General features: G+C 47.9%; 1 protein-coding gene across 3 annotated transcripts in view; it reads left to right on the top strand.

Annotated features, from left to right (window-relative positions):
- INSR (insulin receptor) overlaps window positions 1-21,113 on the top strand; it is a 125,035-nt gene that overhangs the window by 82,983 nt on the left and 20,939 nt on the right. For 2 of the 3 annotated variants that reach the window (XM_021704960.2, XM_021704961.2), the window contains exons 4-12: window positions 215-363; window positions 1,357-1,501; window positions 3,388-3,602; window positions 4,568-4,694; window positions 6,742-6,992; window positions 8,505-8,672; window positions 12,316-12,517; window positions 19,148-19,419; window positions 20,349-20,485. In XM_021704960.2, coding sequence (XP_021560635.1) covers window positions 215-363; window positions 1,357-1,501; window positions 3,388-3,602; window positions 4,568-4,694; window positions 6,742-6,992; window positions 8,505-8,672; window positions 12,316-12,517; window positions 19,148-19,419; window positions 20,349-20,485 — 1,666 coding nt within the window. Of the gene's footprint in view, window positions 1-214; window positions 364-1,356; window positions 1,502-3,387; window positions 3,603-4,567; window positions 4,695-6,741; window positions 6,993-8,504; window positions 8,673-12,315; window positions 12,518-14,080; window positions 14,117-19,147; window positions 19,420-20,348; window positions 20,486-21,113 lie in introns of all 3 variants that reach the window. The other variant, XM_044915489.1, reaches the window with a different exon arrangement.

Genomic DNA, 21,113 nt, shown 5'->3' with positions numbered 1-21,113 from the left:
CATTGAGTGAGTGAGGGCCGGGGAGGCTGCTCCGCACCATCCAGGAGCAAGACACGCTCACAACGGAGAATTCTCCAGCTCCAAATGTCAGCAGTGCTGTGGTTGAAATGCCCAGCCTTAGGGTAACAGCGTAAGTCCCGTCCTTGGGACCCTGAGCAGTCCTGGTGCGTGGGGTCCTGGGTGCCCTGACCCCTTCTCTCCGCTCTTTCTTCAGCCTGATGTGCACTCCATGCCTGGGCCCCTGTCCCAAAGTCTGCCACATCCTGGAGGGCGAGAAAACCATTGACTCGGTGACATCTGCCCAGGAGCTCCGAGGCTGCACTGTTGTCAACGGAAGCCTCATCATCAACATCCGAGGGGGCAGTGAGTGCTCTGGGGGTGGGGGCTGCCCCCAGCTGGGACCCACCTTCCAGCTACACACCAGGGGAGGAGTCACTTGAAGAGTTGGCTTCCAGACCTAAAATTCACAGCTCAGTCCTGGCCCCACCCACCCGGAGATTCTAATTTTCCAAGTTGGAAATTGGTGTTCTTATGTGGGAATTTGCATTTTTAACAAGTAGGCCATGTGCCCTGTGGCAGGTCTGGGGGCCGTGTTTCCAGAAGTACCACCGCAGGCAAAAAGGCATCCCTTTATTTATTCAGCAAACATTTATCGAATACTCACAGTAAAGAAAGCAAAGCCCACGCATGATGGATCTTACAAATAAACACATCAACATATAACATAAACTTGGGGGGGGACCCCACTATGAAGGGAAGTAAAGCAGGGAAATGGCGAGGGGGTGGAGCAGAGATCGGTGACTTCTTCTTATAAAGGACCACAGAATAAATATATTCAGCTTTGCAGGCCAGACGATCTCTGCCATAAGTACTCAACTCTGCTGCTGTAAAAACAGCCATAGAGAGCCTGTAAACAAATGGGTGTGGCTCTTTTCCAATTAAACATTATTTACGACACAGACTGGATTTGGCTACTGGGCTGTCTGTCATTCGCCAGCCTCCAAAATAGAGAATAAAGAGGTCTGCAATTTTTGAAGGGGTTTCTGCTCTGAGGAACGATGCTTTGAGCTGGAGATGAAGCAAACCAAGCAGATCTATGAGAGAAAAATATTCAGGGCAAAGGAGGAAGCCAGTGCAAAGGTCCTGAGGCAGAAGGATGCCTGGCTTGTTTAAGGGATGGTGGGGAGGCCCATGTGTCTGGAGGAGGGCAAACAAGGTAAAGGATGAGGAAAAAAGCACGCTGGTCCACTTATATGGGGACTTGCAGCCTCTAGGTTGACTCCTCACTCTTGAGAGATTATGGGAAGATTAAAATATTTCTGTAGAAGCTCACTGGATATTCTGTCCTTTCCTTAGACAACCTGGCAGCTGAGCTGGAGGCCAACCTAGGACTCATTGAAGAAATTTCCGGGTATCTGAAGATCCGGAGATCCTACGCTCTTGTGTCACTTTCTTTTTTCCGGAAGTTACGGCTAATTCGAGGAGAGACCTTGGAAATCGGGTACGTGGCCTGGTTCTGGGTGTGGCCTGAAGGCTCACTGGGAGGTCCATGAGTTAAAACAACTCACGGGTTTTTGCCAAGACACAGAAACACCTGTGTCCATGGATGGATGGAGAGAGAACGATGTGGCTCATACATGCAATGGAATATCACTCGGCCATAAAGAGGAAGGAAATCCTACCACTTGCAACAACATATATGGACCTGAGGGTGTTATGCCGAGTGAAATAGGTCAGAGAAAGACAAATGCTGTAGGATCTCACTTATATGAGGAATTTAAAAACAAAACAACAAAAACACGCTTTGAGATACAGAGAATAGATTGGTGGTTGCCAGAGGCGGGAGTATGGGTCAAAAGGTATGGACTTCCAGTCATAAAATAAGTAAGTCCTGGAGATGTGATGTACCCACGTAGTTAACAATACTGAATTACACATATGAAATTTGCTAAGAGTGTAAATCTTACTTTTTTTTGAGATTTCATTTATTCTTGGTGCCCCAAGAGCATAAATCTTACAAGTTCTTGTCGCAAGAAACAATTTTTTTTTTTTTAAATCATGTGAGGTGATGGATGGGAACTGAACTTACGGTGGTGATCATTTCATGATATCTACAAATAGCAAATCATAGTGTTGGAAGCCGGAAACGAATACTGTTATAAATCAGTTATATCTCAGTAAAACTGGAGGCGGTGGTGGGGGAGTGGGGGGAGAAAAACTTAGATTTTTTTTTATTGAGGTGCAGTTGACATGTAATACTATATTAGTTTCAGGTGTGCAACATAATGATTCTATATTTGTATATATGCAAAATGATCACCACGGTAGGTCTAGTTAACAACCATCACCATATACAGTCACAAAATTTTTTTCTTGTGTTGAGAACTTTCTTTTTTAAGATTGTATTTATTTATTTGAGAAAGAGATAACAAGAGAGAGCATGAGTGGGGGTGGGGAGAGGGAGAAGCAGAGTCCCTGCTGAGCAGGGAGCCCGATGCGGGGCTCGATCGCAGGACCCTGAGATCATGATCTGAGCTGAAGGCAGATGCTCAACTGACTGAGCCACCCAGGTGCCCAGAACTTAGGGGTTTTTAAAGCCCCCCAAAGAATCTGTTAGGGGACAGTGCCTGGAGAGAAAGGAATGTGCTGGGGTGTGTCGAGAGACCTAGCCAAGGAAACTGATACAGTCACTGTTGGGAAATCTCAAGGGGTACAGCCCGAACTTTGTGCCCTCCAAGTGTGCTTTGGGCTTTGTTATGAGTTGGAGTGCTGCCGTGACTGGGACCCTGGGAGTGCTGTGCCCTGTACCTTCTCAGCTCTTGGTCCCCTTTGACATTGACTGCACCTGCTCCTTGCTGAAATTCTCATCTCTGGCCCACAGGATTCTGCTTCTTGGGGATACTCTCCCTGCCTCCTCATCTCCCTCCCAGGTCCCTTTACTCCACCTGCCTTTGAGAGTTGGTGTGCTGGGGTCCCAGCCTTGGCTGTCTCTCTAACGATCTACGTGTGCGTAGGGCTCCAGCCCTGGCTTACCCTCAAGCCTGTCTTTAGCGGGGTGACCCCCAGAAGCCTCAAATGCTACATGTACAAAATGGAACTCCTTTCTTTGCCCCAGCTGTCCATCCTCATTTCTCAGATCCCCTCCCCTCGAGGTCTGCTAACTCTGGGTCAGTAAAACAACAGAAAGCCGGACTAGCTGTGTTTCCTGTAGATGGAGATGGACTCACGAGCGACAAGTCTGAGGAGGGCTGTCCAACAGTGCTGTCAAGGACCCAGGTTCTGTCCATTTTTGTGCTCCTCAGGGTCACAACTCCAGCCATGGCCCCGCCATCTTGGCGTTGGAGGTGACAAGCCAGCGAATGACTAGGTTTGTGTATGTTTCCATAGGAACTACTCTTTCTACGCCTTGGACAACCAGAACCTAAGGCAGCTCTGGGACTGGAGCAAACACAACCTCACCATCACTCAGGGGAAACTCTTCTTCCACTACAATCCCAAACTCTGCTTGTCAGAAATTCACAAGATGGAGGAAGTTTCAGGAACCAAGGGGCGCCAGGAGAGGAACGACATTGCCCTGAAGACCAATGGGGACCAGGCGTCTTGTAAGTGGGGATGTCCTGGTCCTTCCAGCCCATGAACCAGATAAGGTGGCCGCCCTCCTCCTCGAGAACTACACAGGCCCTTGGGGGTAGGATGGAGGTGTCATTGCCCCTCGCCAATGAGCTAAAACAACTCTATGTCTCGTAGAGTTCTATTTCTGAAATACCGAGGACAGGTGTATCTTACCTTTGTGATTACAGAGATACAGTGCCTGATACTGGAAGATGCCACATCCACATTGAATGAATGAATGAATGAATGAATGATTTGATTCTTCCTTATAGATGGTCTTGGCTCCAATGCTCTAGCAGGTCCTGGAGCTGCTATAGAGCTAGAGGCTGCTGGCTGACTACACTCCTCTGACAGGTTCTCTCCCGAAGGGACATCTGAGCCTTGAGGCACCAAGGCTTCCATGATACCCTCAGGGGGAGTTGGGTCCTTGCGGCCAGGCGAGCACGCCCGGGAATTCAGGGGAGGGAGAGAGCAAGGCTGGGGTGGAGCTTAAGGGAGGGCTTGCAGTCCACTCTTTCTAAGGCATTGTCTCTCCACCACCCGCTCGCTCTCTACGCTCTCTAAACTCCCTCCGCACGTGTTCACTTAGCAATGGAGTTACGTCTTGCGACACGTAAGGCTCGAAAGCCCACATGTATGACAACATCGTGCCAGGACAAGTGTTACTCTTGAAAAATCACTCTTCCCAATAATTACTGGCCCGGTGTCCTTCTTGAGTTGGTGCTACTTACCATTGAGCCTCTGGCCAAGTCACTGGCTGATGGAAGGGGCCAACTCGCGTGACCAGCTTTTGCCCCCGAACCCCGGCAGAAGGCGTGTGGGAATGAGACCCATCCAGGGAATAGCAGATTGACATCTCCCTTCTCACTGGTGCTCTTGGGGATGTAGGATCACCTGTTTCGGGCTGCGCTGGAGCAAGGTTTTAATACTGATATTGTTTTTAAACTTTCCTTAGGTGAAAATGAACTCCTTAAATTTTCTTACATTCGGACATCGTATGACAAGATCTTGCTGAAATGGGAGCCGTACTGGCCCCCTGACTTCCGAGACCTCCTGGGGTTCATGCTTTTCTACAAAGAGGCGTAAGTAGAAGATAAAGAGGTATGAGGGTTGGGTGTGTTCGGAGGTTCCCCTCGGAGACTCCTCTGTCTCTCTCTTCCTTGGGAACAGCTATCATAAGCCCTTTTATACCATCTCACAAGCTGATGGCATGTGAGGTTAGTAACACCCCCGTTTGTCAAAACCAGAAATTGAAACAGACAGGTTTCTTTTGGCGAGTTTCCTACAGCAATATTCCATTTTGCCTCATGTCCGTATATCTCAGCAAGATATCCTTAACAAAATCTGCTCCGTCTGCCTAGTGGGTTTTTAAAGATTGATTTTCGTATCGATTTTGTATTTTCTCCGACATTTAAAGAATTGTGGCAAAACATACACGACATAAAATTGGCCACTTGAACTGTGTTTCTGCGCACAGCTCAGTGGCATTAAGCACATTCACAGTGTTGTGCACTTATCACAGCATCCATCTCTAATAAAACTTTCTCATCTTCCCAAACTAAAACTGTCCCCATTAAATAACACCTGCTCGTTTTGAGTACAGTTGACCCTTGAACAATGCCAAAGTTAGGGGCGCTGACCACCTCCCCTGGTCAAAAATCCACATATAATTTTTTTTTTCAAGATTTTATTTATTTATTTGACAGAGAGATAGCGAGAGCAGAAACACAAGCAGGGGGAGCGGGAGAGGGAGAAGAGGGCTTCCTGCCGAGCAGGGAGCCCGATGTGGGACTCGATCCCAGGACCCTGGGATCATGACCTGAGCCGAAGGCAGACGCTTAACGACTGAGCCACCCAGGCGCCCAATCCACATATAATTTTTGACTCCCCGAAAACTTAGCTACTAATAGCCTGCTATTGACCGGAATCCTTACCGATGACATAAGCTGTTGATTAACACGGATTTTGTATGTTATATGTATTATAGACTGTATTCTTACAAGAAAGTCAGCTAGAAAAAAGAAAATGTTATTAAGAAAGTCGTAAGGGGGCGGCATCTGGGTGGCTCAGTCGGTTAAGCGTCTGCCTTCGGCTCAGGTCATGATCTCAGGGTCCTGGGATCGAGTCCCACGTTGGGCTCCTTGCTACGCAGCGAGTCTGATTCTCCCTCTCCCTCTGCCGCTCCCCCGCTCATGCTCTCTCTCGCTCACTCTCTCTTTCTCAAATAAATAAATAAAATCTTAAAAAAAAGATAAAAAAAAGAGTCATAAGGGAGGGAAAATGCATTTACAGTCCTGTACTGTAAAAAATCCACACGTGAGTGGATCCACGCAGTTGGGGCCATGTTGTTCAAGAGTCTATACGACTGTGCTGAAAAAAAGTTTTTTAAAGATTTTATTTTTAAGTAATCTCTATACCCAACCTGGGGCTTGACCTTACAACCCTGAGATCAGGAGTTTTAAAGGGAGATGATGGAAGTTGTGATAGTATTCATATTAACAGTTGCTCCATCTTTGAAGATTTATTATGCTCCGACTGTGTGCCGAGAAGTAGCACATACTCTCATGCAGTCTTTTTTTTTTTTTAAGATTTTATTTATTTATTTATTGAGAGAGAGAGTAGGCACGTGCACAGGGAACGGGGGAGGGGCAGAGGGCGAGGGAGAGGGAGAGAGAATCTTTTTTTTTTTTAAGATTTTATTTATTCATTTGAGACACAGAGATACAGAGAGAGAGAGAGAGAGAAAGCATGAACAGGGAGAGAGGCAGAGGGAGAGGGAGAAGCAGACTCCTGGCTGAGCCAGGAGCCCGATGCGGGGCTCGATCCCAGGACCCTGGGATCATGACCTGAGCCGAAGGCAGCTGCTTAACCATCTGAGCCCTCTCCTGTATTCTTACCAATAAGTAGTGAGGTAGTTGGTAACATCATCATCACTATTGATACAGTCGGAAAATGGAGCTATAAGGGAAGGGGTCCCTTCTCTTTGGGATCTGTGTCATTTTTCCTTGTGGCGTAAGCTTGTTGGTAGACAGGAGACAACCCTGTAGGATGTCACCTTCCCTGCCGCAACCCTCCGTCCTCAGAGTGAGAGTCATGGCATGATAACCATCTTCTGCTTTGTCTTGAAAGCCCTTATCAGAATGTGACCGAGTTCGACGGGCAGGACGCGTGTGGCTCCAACAGCTGGACGGTGGTGGACATTGACCCGCCTCTGCGGTCCAATGACCCCAAGTCGCAGAACCACCCAGGGTGGCTGATGCGGGGTCTCAAGCCCTGGACCCAGTATGCCATCTTCGTCAAGACCTTGGTCACCTTTTCTGATGAACGCCGCACGTATGGGGCCAAGAGTGACATCATCTATGTGCAGACAGATGCCACTAGTAAGTGTTTCTTACGTGAAATGGACATCTTGCCTTGAACAGTTGACACGGTGATGTTGTAGGACGTGCTCTTTGATGTGGCTATTGGCTTCTGAAAGAGCCAGGTGCCCAAGGTTACAATTTCAAAAGACAAAGCAGTAGCAACAAGCTGCTACTCTGTTCCCTCCCATTCTGGAAAATTTTCAGATATTCACAAAAGTAGAAAAATGAGCCCCATGGACCATCTCCCAGCTTCATCAATAATGTTTTGCTTTTTTTATTTCATCTCTGTGCCCCCTTCCCCCTTCATTTTTTTTTTAGTCGGTGGGGGGGGGGTGCTGGCCTATTTCCTAGCAATTTAGTGGTATTTGTATTTTCATAAAGCCTAAGTCCTTCTCCTGTTGTGGAGGTTCTCAGCCCTGGGGTGATTCTGCCCCCCTGCGGACCTTTGGTGATGTCTGGAGACCGTTTTGGTTGTCGTGACGGTGGACGTGGGGCTTACCGGCGTTACACGCTGCTGAGCATCTGGCGATGCACAGGGCAGACCCCCACGACAAAGAACTATCTGGCCCTAAATGTCCGTAGTACTGAGGGTGAGAAACCCTGTCCCATGGGATACAGTCCAGATGTTATGAGCCAGCCCCAGCTTTTTTGGCTGGTGCCCCCCCTCTTCTTGTATCCTCCAGCAATACCAGAGGACTCCACAGTTTCTGGAAGCTTCTAGCTTCTGGATCTTTGTATGCATGATGCCCTCTGCCTTGAGAGCCTCAGCCCCCCGCCCATTGACCCCCTCAGCCACCTGCATTCTTGAGGGGCAGGTTTTGTGGAGCCCAAAGGTGGTGCGTTTTGGGGGGTGTTAGATGAGGTATCGTCTCAGTGATACGGATGACTGGCATCCCAGTGCTGAAAGTTACCGTGTGACTGGGTTCAATTTGGGCCGAATGTTACCTGGAAAATGTGAGTTTATTTATCTCTTCCCACTATCCTTCCTTTCTTTCCCCAGCATCTTTCCAGTGCCTGGAACCGAGACAGCTCGCCACACAGTTGGAGCCTTCTCTGTATAAATGTGTGCTGCATAAATGAATGAACGAATGGCTGTGTAATCTGTGGTATGAATGGACTGTAATTTGGTACCCCGTGCGCTTGCCTGGTGAGCTTTCCATGTGTCTCCAGTTTTCTTTGCTGTTAGATAACACTGCAGCGAACATCCCCATGATCTCTCTAACCGGTGTGTTCCTTCTTTTTTTTTTTTTTTTTTTAAAATTTTTTTTTTTTTTTTTGCAAAGAGAGACACAGCGAGAGAGGGAACCCAAGCAGGGGGAGTGGGAGAGGGAGAAGCAGGCTTCCCGCGGAGCAGGGAGCCCTATGTGGGGCTCGATCCCGGGACTCCGGGATCATGACCTGAGCTGAAGGCAGACGCTTAAACGACTGAGCCACCCAGGCGCCCCCCGGTGTGTTCCTTCTTACGCCCGCCCGACAGCCAGTCCCTGCCCCCTGCTCACGGTGCACCTGTTTTCCCTTTCTCCTTTGCAGACCCTTCTGTCCCCCTGGATCCAATCTCCGTTTCTAACTCCTCGTCCCAGATTATTCTGAAGTGGAAGCCTCCCTCTGATCCCAATGGCAACATCACACACTACCTGGTTTTCTGGGAGAGGCAGGTAGAAGACAGTGAGCTGTATGAGCTGGATTACTGCCTCAAAGGTGAGTGCAGGTGGGTGTGTGGGAGCAGATGATCCGCTTTGTCCTGCTTCCAGGCAAGCATCTCCCCCCCCACCCCATGCTGGCTTCCCAGTGTAAGTGTGGGGGCATGTGCCCACACACACCATCTTGTACCAAACCACGCAGACCCATTTCTAAACATCACCACCTCATGACACTCTGAAGACTCGTGTCAAAACCAGATAGTTCCATGTTTTGGCACCATTTCCATCTGAAATTTTCTCCCCCTCCCCCTTCCCCGCTGTGGGGATGCAGCTCTGTTAACCCGCTGAATTTGGGGGCTAAGCTAGGAGTCGAGAGGTTAATGACAAAGTCAGGAAAGAGTTTTAGCCCCTACATTTAGACCCTTAACGTTTTAAGGGTTGGAGGTAGCCAGGAGCGGTAATGCGTTCCCTTCTGTGCTTTCCATGAAAAATTTATACTAGAGATGATTCTCCTCCCTGCCGCCCCGTCTTTAATCTTGTTTACTTAACAGGCTTCATCCATTTGCAGGAAAACAGAAAATTCTCTGAGCCTCAATCTAGTTTGTATAAATTAGTTTACAATTTTAAAGCTGGATTTTAAAAAAAAACCCATCAAACCGGAGAAAGAGATGTCATTTTTTTTTGTTTTTTTTTTTGGTGTTGTTCGTTTGTGCTTTATGTTTGTCCATATTTATTTTTCTTTAGATTGTTTTGAGTTAGCGATTTCCTCAGCCCTTGACCTTGGAAGCAAAGGCTCAGGGACTGCTGGTGAGGCGTGGCAGAGGCCTCGAGCCTGCGGGCGACTCTTGGCCGGACGTCTGACCTGCTGTAGGGCTTTGGGCAAGTCACCGGGCTTGTCACCGGCCGCCTCCTTTTCGGGAGAAGGGGCAGGAGGCCAGATGATCTCCGGGAGCTGTCCCAGCTCTAAGATCATGTGCTATATGTATGCCTGTGACCTCATTCTCCGCCTGAGCTGAGGCTTGCAAACGTGATTTATCTCTTCAGATGCTTTATATAACTGAAGAGCAAGCACAGGCCTCAGCTTAGCTGTGAGCTGTTGGCCCTGCATTCGAGTAACCGAAACCACCAGCTTGAACCACCACCAGCAACAGCCCTTGGTGCTTCCCTTTTTTTTTTTTTTAAAGAGTAACAACTTCAATTCTGGAAGTCTAAATCTATCATTACAATGTGGCTATTTACACATGGCTTACTTTGTAATGATCGCAAAGTTTGTGGAATTGATAAATAAACTTACTAAGGACAGATATGGTACGATTCCACCATAGGAGGTCCCCAGAGGAGTCCCGTCCACAGAGGCAGAAGGTAGATGGTGGGAGCCAGGGGTTGGGGAGCGGGAGGGGAGTCAGTGTTTCATGGGGACAGAGTCTCAGTTCGGGGAGATGAGAAAGTTCTGGAGATGGATGGTGGGGATGGTTGCACAACAGTGTGAATGTACCTAATGCCAGTGAGCTGTGCACTTAGAAATGATTAAGATGGTAAATTTTATGTTACGTGTATTTTACCACAATTTGAAAAACATACGCAAAATAAATAAGCTTACTCACTATGACTGGGAGTGGTTTCCCGTTAGCATCACCAGTAGGGTTTTTTTCCCCCCAAGCTTTATTGAAATATGGTTGAATTATAAGATATTGAAAGGTAAAACTGTAAGATACTGAAAGTGCCCATCGGGATGATTTTGATATACCTATATGCTGTAAAGCGATTTCTCCCAGGTAGTGAGTGAGTTCATACATCTATCACTTGTATTGTGTGTGTGGGAACGTTTAAGTTCGACTCCCTTAGCATATTTCAGTTCTAGAATACGGCGTTACCAATGCATTTTTAAAAATTGTGGTGAAATATATGTAACATAAAATTGACTATCTTAATCATTTTTAAGCGCACAGCTCAGCAGCACGAAGCACGCTCACACTGTCGTGCAGCCGTCCCCACCCTCCGTCTCCAGAACTTTCCATCTCCCCAAACTGAGACTCTGTCCCCATGAAGATGGACTCCCCACCCTCCACCCCACCCCCGGCTCCCACCGTCTCCTCTCTGTCTCTGTGGATGGGACTGTCTGAGGTGCCCCATTACCTGTACTTTCATTGGGTAGTCACAGAAAAACCATGGGACACCATATGCCCTGCGGTGGGGGCCAGAGAGGGTAACAGGAGTGAAGAACTGTGTGTGGCCTGATCAAAAGGTCCTTTCCTCTCCAAAAAATTCTTAGGATCCTCCCACACGAAGGAAACCCGACCTTTTTCTTCCACCCGTTATGCCATGACCAGTCCCTGTAATGGTTAACCCAGCCAGGTTAGTCTGTGTCTATTAATAAATGTTAGAAGTGTTTTTAAGAGACCCTTGTAGCCATTCACAGCTGTATAAATACTTGGGCTTCTGAGTGGATACTCACCATTCCCGGGAAGGTACTTAGAGCCCATTGTCTACAGGACCCATTCAAGGGGAGAGGAAAAAAAAATGCTCAGTAGCCCCTAGGAGGCTCCCAGCGCAAGGGCTGGTGGCGGGAAAGGTGAATCCCAGGGGCCTTCGTGAATTTTGCCCGATGAGAGTAGCGTTCATCCTCACAGTCGCACCCGAAGCATGTCTGTGGCCTGCACGATGGATGACAGGTGTCCCTGGGATTGGACTCGGGGGTCGCGACACGGCCAGCTTCGGCACTTAAAAAACAACTTTGTGTTTTTGAAAAATGTCTTCCCCCATCTCCCCTCATGTTGTTAGTCCAGAGTTTCTCCACCTCAGCACTGTTGAAATTTGGGGCCAGATCATTCTCTGCGGTGGGGCTGTCCTGTGCCTTGCCGGACAGTGAGCAGCACCCCCGGCCTCATCCCCCAGGTGCCAGAATCTCCTCCACCCCCCAGGATTCCTCACAGCCAGAATATCTCTTGCCCAGTGTCCGGGGGGTGGGGGACGGTGCAGAATCACCCCTCCCCCACCCCCGACCCCGGGGAAGAACCACTGCTCTACTGATTTCTGGATTCCTGAGTGAACTGTAGATTTTTTCATTTGTAACCATTGGGTCTGTAGGTCGGACCCTTTATATGGCCTCCCGTTACTTTATATGGTTGGCTGGCTGATTGATTCATTCATACAACTGTCACCTGCCCCCTCAGCCTTTCTCTAATCCCACCTCCCACCGTCCCGTCCCTCATTCTGTCCTGCTCATTACTTTGGGTTCTTGGTGTCTTTTGGCATGCCAGGGAAATTCCTGCCTCAGGGACTTTGCACTTGCTTTTTGCTCCGTCTGAACTGCTTTACACCAAGATGTGTGCGTAGCTCATTCCTTTCCTTCATTCGGGACTGCTCAGCAGTCACTTTCTCTGAGACCACCTCGTAAAAAGCATCAGCCCCAGACATCCTCTGTATGTTCATCCTGCGAGCTGACCCATGGTATATGTGTTTATGTTTCTTATGTAGCCCCCCCCAATTCCCAGCCACTAGATTGTAGGTTCCATGGGGCCAAGACATACCTGGTTACCTTAGTCTCCAGTCCAATGGGGTTATGGTGTCTTCTAGTTTCTGGAACACCCTGACATGCACAGGTGTCCCATGTGCCCAGCCCCTCTGAGAAGACCCCCTTGGCGGCGTGCATGTTGCGGGCTCGGGGAGGATCCGAGGCCACCTGCTCTGCCTGTCTCTAGGGTTGAAGCTGCCCTCCCGGACCTGGTCTCCGCCGTTCGAGGCCGAGGGCTCCCAGAAGCACAACCAGAGTGAATACGAGGAGTCTGCCGGCGAATGTTGCTCCTGCCCCAAGACGGACTCTCAGATCCTCAAGGAGCTGGAGGAGTCCTCTTTTAGGAAGACCTTTGAGGATTACCTGCACAATGTGGTGTTCGTCCCCAGGTCAGGACTGTTCCTTGGCTCTGTGTGGAGGGGGCAGTCATTAGGGGAACAAGATGAAGAGGGGAGCCAAGGGGTGGGCGGGTAAAGGAGGAGATTCAATAGGAACCTTACCAGGAAGAGCAAATAAGCACTCCAAACAGGGACAAGTTAAAAAAAAATAACAAAAAACAAAAAACCCCGCAAACCCTCAACATTTGCTTTCCCACGTGGCCCAAACTCTTTATCCCAGCCTGGGGCCTCCGTCTGCGTTCTTAAACGAGCTCCATTAGATTTTGCGGCACACCCTGAGGAATGCCTACCTGGCCCCATGCTTGATTTATCTTGAAGTCTCAAGCTCAGAGCATTCTCTGTGTTCATCCCGCCAACCTTCTTGTCCTTCTGGAAATTTCTACTGCATCTTCAAAACCCGGAGGCTTCTCCTGTTTAAATCTGTTGAGTTTCCTTTAGGAGGGAAGGGATGTGCTGATGTACACGGGCTCTGAGAGGGTTTGCAGGGAAGACGACCCCAGGCCACTCCTCTGTCGTTGCCTCTCCCAGAGGCAGAGACGCTCAGGTAAACGGCATGTGTCTCTCGATGCCTTAGTTTACTTATCTGCCATGTGCAGATAATAATAGTTCTTGTTTCTTAGGACTGTGAGAGCATGTGAGTCACCCAGGCTTCACAGCCTGGACCCTGTGGACGTTTGGAACCAGCTCGTCCTCTGCTGTGGGGCCGTCCTGTGTAGGATGATGAGCCACATCCCTGCCTCCACCCACCCGACACCCCAGCGCTGTCTGCATCCTATTAGTTTATGAGTCTTTAGAGTAACCCACTGACGTAGCTGTCACCTCCCTTTCATGGGTCCAGAGCCGGTGTTTCTGAGCTGGCGAGGAATCCGACCCCGGATCCGGCTGCTGGTGAGGGGTGTGGGTTGTGAGACGCCTCCTATCCCGCCCCCTTACCGCCCTCAGCAGACGGGCCCCCCAGCAATGTCTGATGCAATGCGCTGTCTCCAAAGTGGATCGAAACCCCAAAGGGTGACATTGGGATAAAATAAGATTTTAAAATGGGTCCCTTCAAATGCCTATCATCGCTTCTCATAAGAATAGACGTTTTCCCAGAACCATCGATGTGTGACATTTAAAAAAAAAAATTTCTTTCTTGTGTTTTTTTCCCCCCGACCCTGAGTCCAAAAGAGCGCTAAATGTCAGAGCCCAGGCATGGAGGGTGGGGGGCAGTTACTGTTTTACCCGTTAAAAACAAAATGCTGCTGGACTTAAGGAAACGGCCGAGTCAGTTGTGATGTTTAAATGTAGTCAAGTTTGGCATCTGAGGGGGATACCCCAGCTGGCCGGGTCTCGGGGGAGGGGAGGGTATTTTCTCTGATTCTCCCCCCGCCCCCACTGTGTTCTCTGCATCTGATGGAGATGATGTGATTTGGGGGGTGGGAGACGTGGTCCACAGTCAAGGGCAGGGCACCCTTGGGCCGCTCGGAGGGAATGTGGCTTCCAGGGTGTCAGAAGCCAGAGGTCTGTCTGAACGAGTTCTGTCTGTCCTCAAAGTGGTTGGTTTTGTTTTCACAGAAAATCCTCTTCAAGCCCTGGTGCTGAGGACACTAGGTACGACTCACCTGCAGGATGTCTGCGTGGCCGCTGGGGGCTGCTCAGCGCAGGGCCGGCGGGCCAGGCAGGGCAGGAAGCATGCTGTGTGCCTTTGAGACTCCAGAGGCTTCCCTGGCCTTAATGCATGTGATGGGCTGCTCTGCAGATACCGGAGGCTTCACAAATTCATACGGGAACTGCCTTCACCCTCAAATGGGATCTGGGCACAAATCTGCACTAACACACTCTTACTAAAATGTAGAATCAAGGGGCGCCTGGCTGGCTCAGTCGGTGGAGCATGTGACTCTTGATCTCTGGGTCAGGAGTTCGAGCCCCACGTCGGGGGCAGAGTTTACTTAAGAAAAAAAATAGAACAGAAGAAGGTACTTTCTGGGCACCTCTTAGATGCCACGCATTTCCCCCCCTGCGTTCACCCGCTGAACATTTATTTAAACATTTGTTTATCGGCACCTACGGTGTGGGCCGGACTACGCCTGGACCCCACAGTCTGAGGCACGTGCAGCAGGTCTTGGGGGGGAGCCTGATCTGCGAACAGAATGTTTTTATTTGGGGTGGCAAGTGCGGGGCTGCAGGCGTGTGAGCAAAGGCATGCCGTGTCGCTGAACTCCACTGAGGACAGGCGGGCTTTCCTTTGATTTGTGTCTTGAAGCTCCAAGGGGGCTTGTCCTGGAGGAGAGGACAGACAGAGAGAGGCTGGGGAAAGGAAGGCCTTGGGATGAATCACGGGCCCCTGGGAGGAGCCAGAGGGGAGACCGCAAAGGCAGGTCAGGGCCACGTGGAGGGATGGTACTCTCTCAGCAGAGGATTTGCTTCTTGGTTTTTCAGGCCTATTTGTGTGGCCCTGATCTGACCTCTAGTGGCCATTTGGAATATAACCTGCAGAAAAGAAAGGCCTAGACATTTGCGGCTTGGGTCCATCCACATCGGGGTTTCTCAAATCCCAGACGTTTGACATTTAGGGCCACATCATTCTCAGTTGTGGGGCCCGCCCTGTGCATGGTAGGATCTTGAGCGGCATCTCTGGTCTCTGGTCTCACAATGCCAGTAGCTTACGTGTTCCCCCAAGTAGTGACAACCAAAAATGTCCCCAGACACGTCAGATGTTCCCCCATGGTGGGGGGAGGGGCAGACTCGCCCCTGGTTGAGGACCACTGGTTTGGTATGAGATTGTGGGGTGTGTAGGCAGCGGAGAATGTGGGAACCCCAAACGACAGATAGCGGGGGAGGGGGGTGACCGCATATACATTCGGCTTGTTTGATGAGACCTTTTCATGTTCCAGTTTTCATGTTTGGACACCCATTTCTCAGTAGTTTTTCCTGAGGCACCAGTGTCATGGTCATTTGGGAAAAGGCCCATTTATGCCTGGATGGAAATGTTCTGAATCTTGCTAACATGGGTCTGTCTTTGGTTTCCGTCCAAGAACGTCACTGGTCTTGCAGATGAAAAGACCAAACAAAAAATCTTAATGCATGTCCCCTGCCCATGTAGGGTTTTTCTTCTGACTACAGTGCAGTAGAAACTAAAAATTGACTTCAAACATTTGAACAGAAAAGTGCTCCCTGGTGATTTAAAGTTGATTGCTTTGATACCTTTTGGGAGAAGCAAATGTGGAGACTTTCATTAAAGTCCATTTGGAAAATAGTGGGAATGAGAATATCATGTACCTTAAATTTGTAGAATGTCGCCAAAGCTGGGCTTTGATGCTTTGATGCAAAATTAAATGATTTTGCTAGTTAAGAAAACAACCTAAAAAGGTAAAAATAGAAATGTATTGTGAGAGAGGGGAAATCGTTGAACTTGCAAATATAAGGATGAAAACCACAAATAACTAGAAGTTAAAGCAGGTGATCTGAAACTAGGGTCGAAGAAAGATTTTAATGTTGAATTCGCTGGACAGTCTTGTGTTATTCAATTTGAAGCTTTCGGTGAGGAGGAAGGTTTTAATTTGATCTGATTCAAGATGAAGCAGAAAATATTAAATATTCTAATAACTTCGGTAAATGAGTAAAAATTACGTCCCAAAAAGGCCCTGGGCCCAGAGAATTTTATAGATGAGTTATTTCAAACTCTGTGATATAGAAACTTTTCTGAGCATAGAAATCTATGGAAATCTTTCCAGGTCATTTTATGAAACTAACATAACGTCCCTTAGCAGAACTTGATGTAGATGCTATATTGACAGAAACCCCAGGACCGGCTAAAATGAGACTTTAGATCCAAACGTCCTAAATGAAACAGTGTGCTGACAATATTGTTTCACTCAGAAGTACAAGGATGGTTTACGATCAGGAGATAACGATAATTCATCAGGGGCCCAGTAAGGAAAATCATATGATAATCTCATGAGACAGTATTAATTAAACTTCCTAATTTAGGGAAATGAGCAAGAAAGAGGCCTTTTAGAAAAGCGGGAGTAGAATACTTCTGCTACAAGGTAAATAAATATTACCTAGATGAAACCGACAGCGAAGCTAACATTGTATTTAAACTGTCCCTGTTACATTGAGAAGGAAGCCCAGTGTCCTCGTTACTAATTAACATTTTCCTGGGTATCTAGCCAATGCAATAAGACACAAAATAGAAATTAGAATAGCAAAGAATGGATTGTGTGAAATAATGTCATGGATATTCGCAGATAGCCCAGTGCAAGGGTAGACGTGCTGTGGTGTTTACAGGCTGGACAGCCTGCTGCCCATTTTTTTGGTCAATGAAGTTTTATCGCAATGCAATCACTCCCATTTGTTTATATCTTTCAAGCTACAATAGTTGTAAAGCCACTGAAAGTTGAGTAGAGACAAAAAGTACTTGGTGACACAGGCCCTGCAAAATCCAAAATATTTACTTCCTACCATCGACAGGAAAAGTGTGCCGACTCTTTTTCTAGTGTGTTCCTTGGAAACCCAAGGGTATCAACTATGAAGCTCTTAGAAGAGAGTTTGGGAAAGAAGGTACAATGCAAATAAACAAAAAGCCCGGTGATACACTAGCAATAGTTAGAATAGAAAACAGAGGAGACGATCCCTTTCGTAATTGCCATACCACCTTGGTAACCCCATGGAGAATTAACTGTATAGGAAAAAGTATAAACGTCTGCTGAGCTCCAAGATTGTCCAGATACATGTGAAAGACTGTTTTGAATCATTTATAGAAAACTCACTGGCAGTAGTGTTGATAACAGTGTTAATATCCTTGGTGAATAAACAGGGCAGCAGTAGGAACAGCGAGGAAAGCACTAGAACATCATAGAAACAGAGGAGAAAGATGGACACTTCCCTAGAGAAACACAAGGGACCAAGGAAGGAAAGACAAGCTCACACGGAATGGTCTTAAGAGATGCAAACAAAGCAACAGTGCCTTGTTTTTCAGTTAATCTTTTGGGCTGAAAATCTGCAAACAAACAAAACCCAAAAAACCCTGAGTACTGATGAGGTTACCCTGAGGTGCAGTTTCAGGGACTGCTGGTGAGAGCCCCCGGTCAGTAGAAAGGTCCCGCAGAGCAATTTCACCGTATGAACAGGCAAGCCTAGCATTTTCCCTTCTAAGAGTCTAGTTTTAGGATCTAATAAGACAATCGGACAATGATCAAAGCGATATTTATAAGAGCAAAAAACCCTGGGGATACTCTTATGCAGACATCTTCAGAGGTCCTGTGAGCTCGGTTGCAGACCCACTGTTGTAAGACGAATATTGCAATAAAGCAGGTCGCCTGAAGTTTTTGCTTTCCCAGTGTGTATGAATGTTCTGTTGGAACCAGACTGTAGTCTACGAGGTGTGCCATAGCATTACGTCTAAAAACCATTGTACACACCTTAAAAAATACTGCTCCGAAATGCAGACCATCATCGGGGCTTTCAGTGAGTCATACTCACCGATCACAGATAGCTGTAACAAATAATGATAATAATGAGAAAGTTTGAAATAGCGTGAGAATCCCCAGAAAGGTGACCCAGAGACACACAGTGAGGAAATGCTGCTGGAAAACGGTGCTGGTAGATTTGGCCGATGTGGGGCGGCCACAAACCTTTGGTTTGTAAAAATGCAGGATCCGCAAAGCACAATAGAGCCAAGTGCAATAAAATGAGGTATGTCTGCATTAAATAAAATAGGAGGATGGTTAGTAATTTATGGCTCGTGCATTAAAATGAATATTTTCCAGTTTTCCAAGTTTTCTGCAGTGAGCATGTTTCCTTTTGTAACAGGGAGGGAAAAGCTTCACGTTGAAAAAGACAAAACATAAATTCTGTGCTAAGTACTTAAGGCGTTACGTTTTAAGGAAGCTCTTTGGTGAATATTTCCAACAGAACAAGCGAACAAAGGATTACAAAGCTAGCTTGGTCCTCATACCTACACATAATATTTCTAGGGAAAAAAATTGCCTCCAGGAAACAGAGGGCAGTGGAATGATGAGTCATTTAAATTTTCTCTCTGCTTTTTGTGTTTGCGTGTTTATAAGTTTTTAGGCTATTGCATTTATTTCTTAATTTCTTCTTAATTGGGGGGGAATGTGTGTCGACTGCATTTTTTTTTTTTTTGAGTTATCCTTACCAACCTGAGTGGTAAGATTTTTTTTTTAGCCCAAGAGCTGAAATTTAGTCACTACTATGATGCAGATGCCCTATATGGTCATAAGAATTAGAAGATGCATTTTACCTGTTTAGACAGATGATGCTGGCCAGTAGTTTGGGATGCTGGGCTCGTGAAAAGCTAGACTCTGACATGCGTTAGGCATTTTGTCTTTAACGCTGACCCGGGGTGGCCGATTAATCTGCAACACGACAACCTGAAATCAAGCATGTTGAGGGGAATATTGGTGTGTGTCCCCTGCCGATGGTCCTGGAGCCCCCTCCCCTCGAGGGCGTCCTGGGGAGCTGCTCTGGGTTGTAATTCCGGGCAACCTGCATTTAATCTGCGTGCCTCCTTGCAACCCCACCGCACCAGTCTTTGATTCCGAGCCTTTTATTCTCCAGCATCGTTTTTGTCTTAAAGACGGCAACCGCATGACCGTGTGTGTCCTGCTCTCGTGACAGGCCATCGCGGAAACGCCGGGCCCTCGGGGACGTTGCCAACGTGACGGCGGCCGCGCCCACGGTTCCGGGTTTCCCCAACACCTCGACCAGCGCACCCACGAGCCCAGAGGAGCACAAGCCCTTCGAGAAAGTGGTGAACAAAGAATCCCTGGTCATCTCTGGGCTGCGCCACTTCACTGGCTATCGCATCGAGCTGCAGGCTTGCAACCAAGACTCCCCCGAGGAGAGGTGCAGCGTGGCGGCCTACGTGAGCGCCAGGACCATGCCTGAAGGTGGGTGGCCCCGTCGCGGTGCCAGGAGACCCGGGCGGACCGAGGGCCAGCCCTCCGCCCATTAGGCAGCGTAGATGTGTACTTGAACTTACCTGCCTTTGTTGTTTCTTATTTTTATTTGCGGCTGGCTTCACTGAGATCCCAGCTGACATATAACATTGTGTACATCTAAGGTGTACAGAGTGTCGATTTGATATGCGCACGTATTGCAGTGTGATTACCACCGTGGCGTTGGCTGCCACCTCCGTCACGATACGTGGTGACTATTTCTTTTTCTGTAGCGAGAACGCTTAAGATCCACTCTCTGAGCACCTTCCAAGTGTATAGTAAAGTGTTATTAAGTATAGTCAGCATGCTGTGCGTTAGATCGCTACAGCTTCTTCGTCTTCCAAGCTGGAAGTTAGTATCTTTGCATTACCCCCGCCCCCTCCAGCCCTTCCCGGCCCCAGGTAACCACCATTCTACTGTCTGTTACCTGTGAGTTCCGCGTTTTTAGATTCCACATATCAGTGAGATCATACACGATTTGTCTTTCTCTGTCTGACTGATCTCCCTGAGCAGAATGCCCTTAGGGGCCATCCATATATGCCGGTATTATTGTTTGATTACACGAGTCATACGTAGCCAGTATATGAACTTTAATAAAGACGCATAAGCCGTGAGAAATACAAACTAAAATTAAGAAATACATATATGTATGGTATTAATCAGGGTTCTCCAGAGAAACAGAACCAATGGGATATGAGATAAATGGACAGATGGATAGATAGGTATGTAGACGGTCCTATGAAGAAGTGAGTTTTACGTGTCCATTTTCCTTGTGGGAAAGTTACGCAAGCAGCTTGAGGTTGGTTGCTCGGCTGGTAGGTGGTGGAGGTGGTATTTGATCCAGGGGTCAGGTGCCGGCCTCTAAGCACTGCTCTTTACAGCCAAGGCAGATGATATTGTTGGCCCCGTGACCCACGAAATCTTCGAGAACAATGTTCACCTGATGTGGCAGGAGCCAAAGGAACCCAACGGTCTGATCGTGCTGTATGAAGTGAGTTACCGGCGCTATGGTGATGAGGTAAGACCCCCGGATGCTTGGGTACATACCTCAGGGCTGTCGCTGGTACCCCCTCCCTCTTCTTAAATTCTGGCCCAAATACTTCTCCTATTAGCTACATTGTCATTAGGACTCCACGCCTTGATTTATAACTTTCCAGGGAGACGGGTGAGAAATTCCAGTCTGCAAACTTATTTATTTCCTCAGTTTCTCCCATTGCTTCTCACATTTCAGCTCCGTCCGACAAGATGAATGATGGCTGCCTGCATTTGTGTCCCCCCTGACATGACAGGAGACCCATTTCACTTTAGACAGAGTTCTCTGAGTCTGGGGAGAAATCACTTAAGATCTTAATAAGGAACTTTCCGTTTACTACCAGACACCGTGCGGGGTGGTGGGTGAACACAGAGATGCCCAAGATATGGCATCTAAGAAGAACAAAAAAGGAGCCAAGCTGTCCTGAGGGGTCACTGTGTGTCTCGCACGTATGAAGCGCTGTGCACACATAGTCATATCTCATTTATCGTATTTTACCACATCTAAGGCATGATAAGCGGCCCCATGATTTTTATGGACTGCTAAAAAAAAAAAAAAGATGCTGCCAATTCTGAGTTGGTGTTGCTTCTAAGCTGCATTGCAATTTCAGAAA

Source organism: Neomonachus schauinslandi, chromosome 1 (assembly GCF_002201575.2).
Source record: "Neomonachus schauinslandi chromosome 1, ASM220157v2, whole genome shotgun sequence".
NCBI classification, from domain to species: Eukaryota; Metazoa; Chordata; class Mammalia; order Carnivora; family Phocidae; genus Neomonachus; species Neomonachus schauinslandi.
Note: the sequence above shows the minus strand (reverse complement) of the source record. Positions and strands in the feature narration are given on the sequence as shown.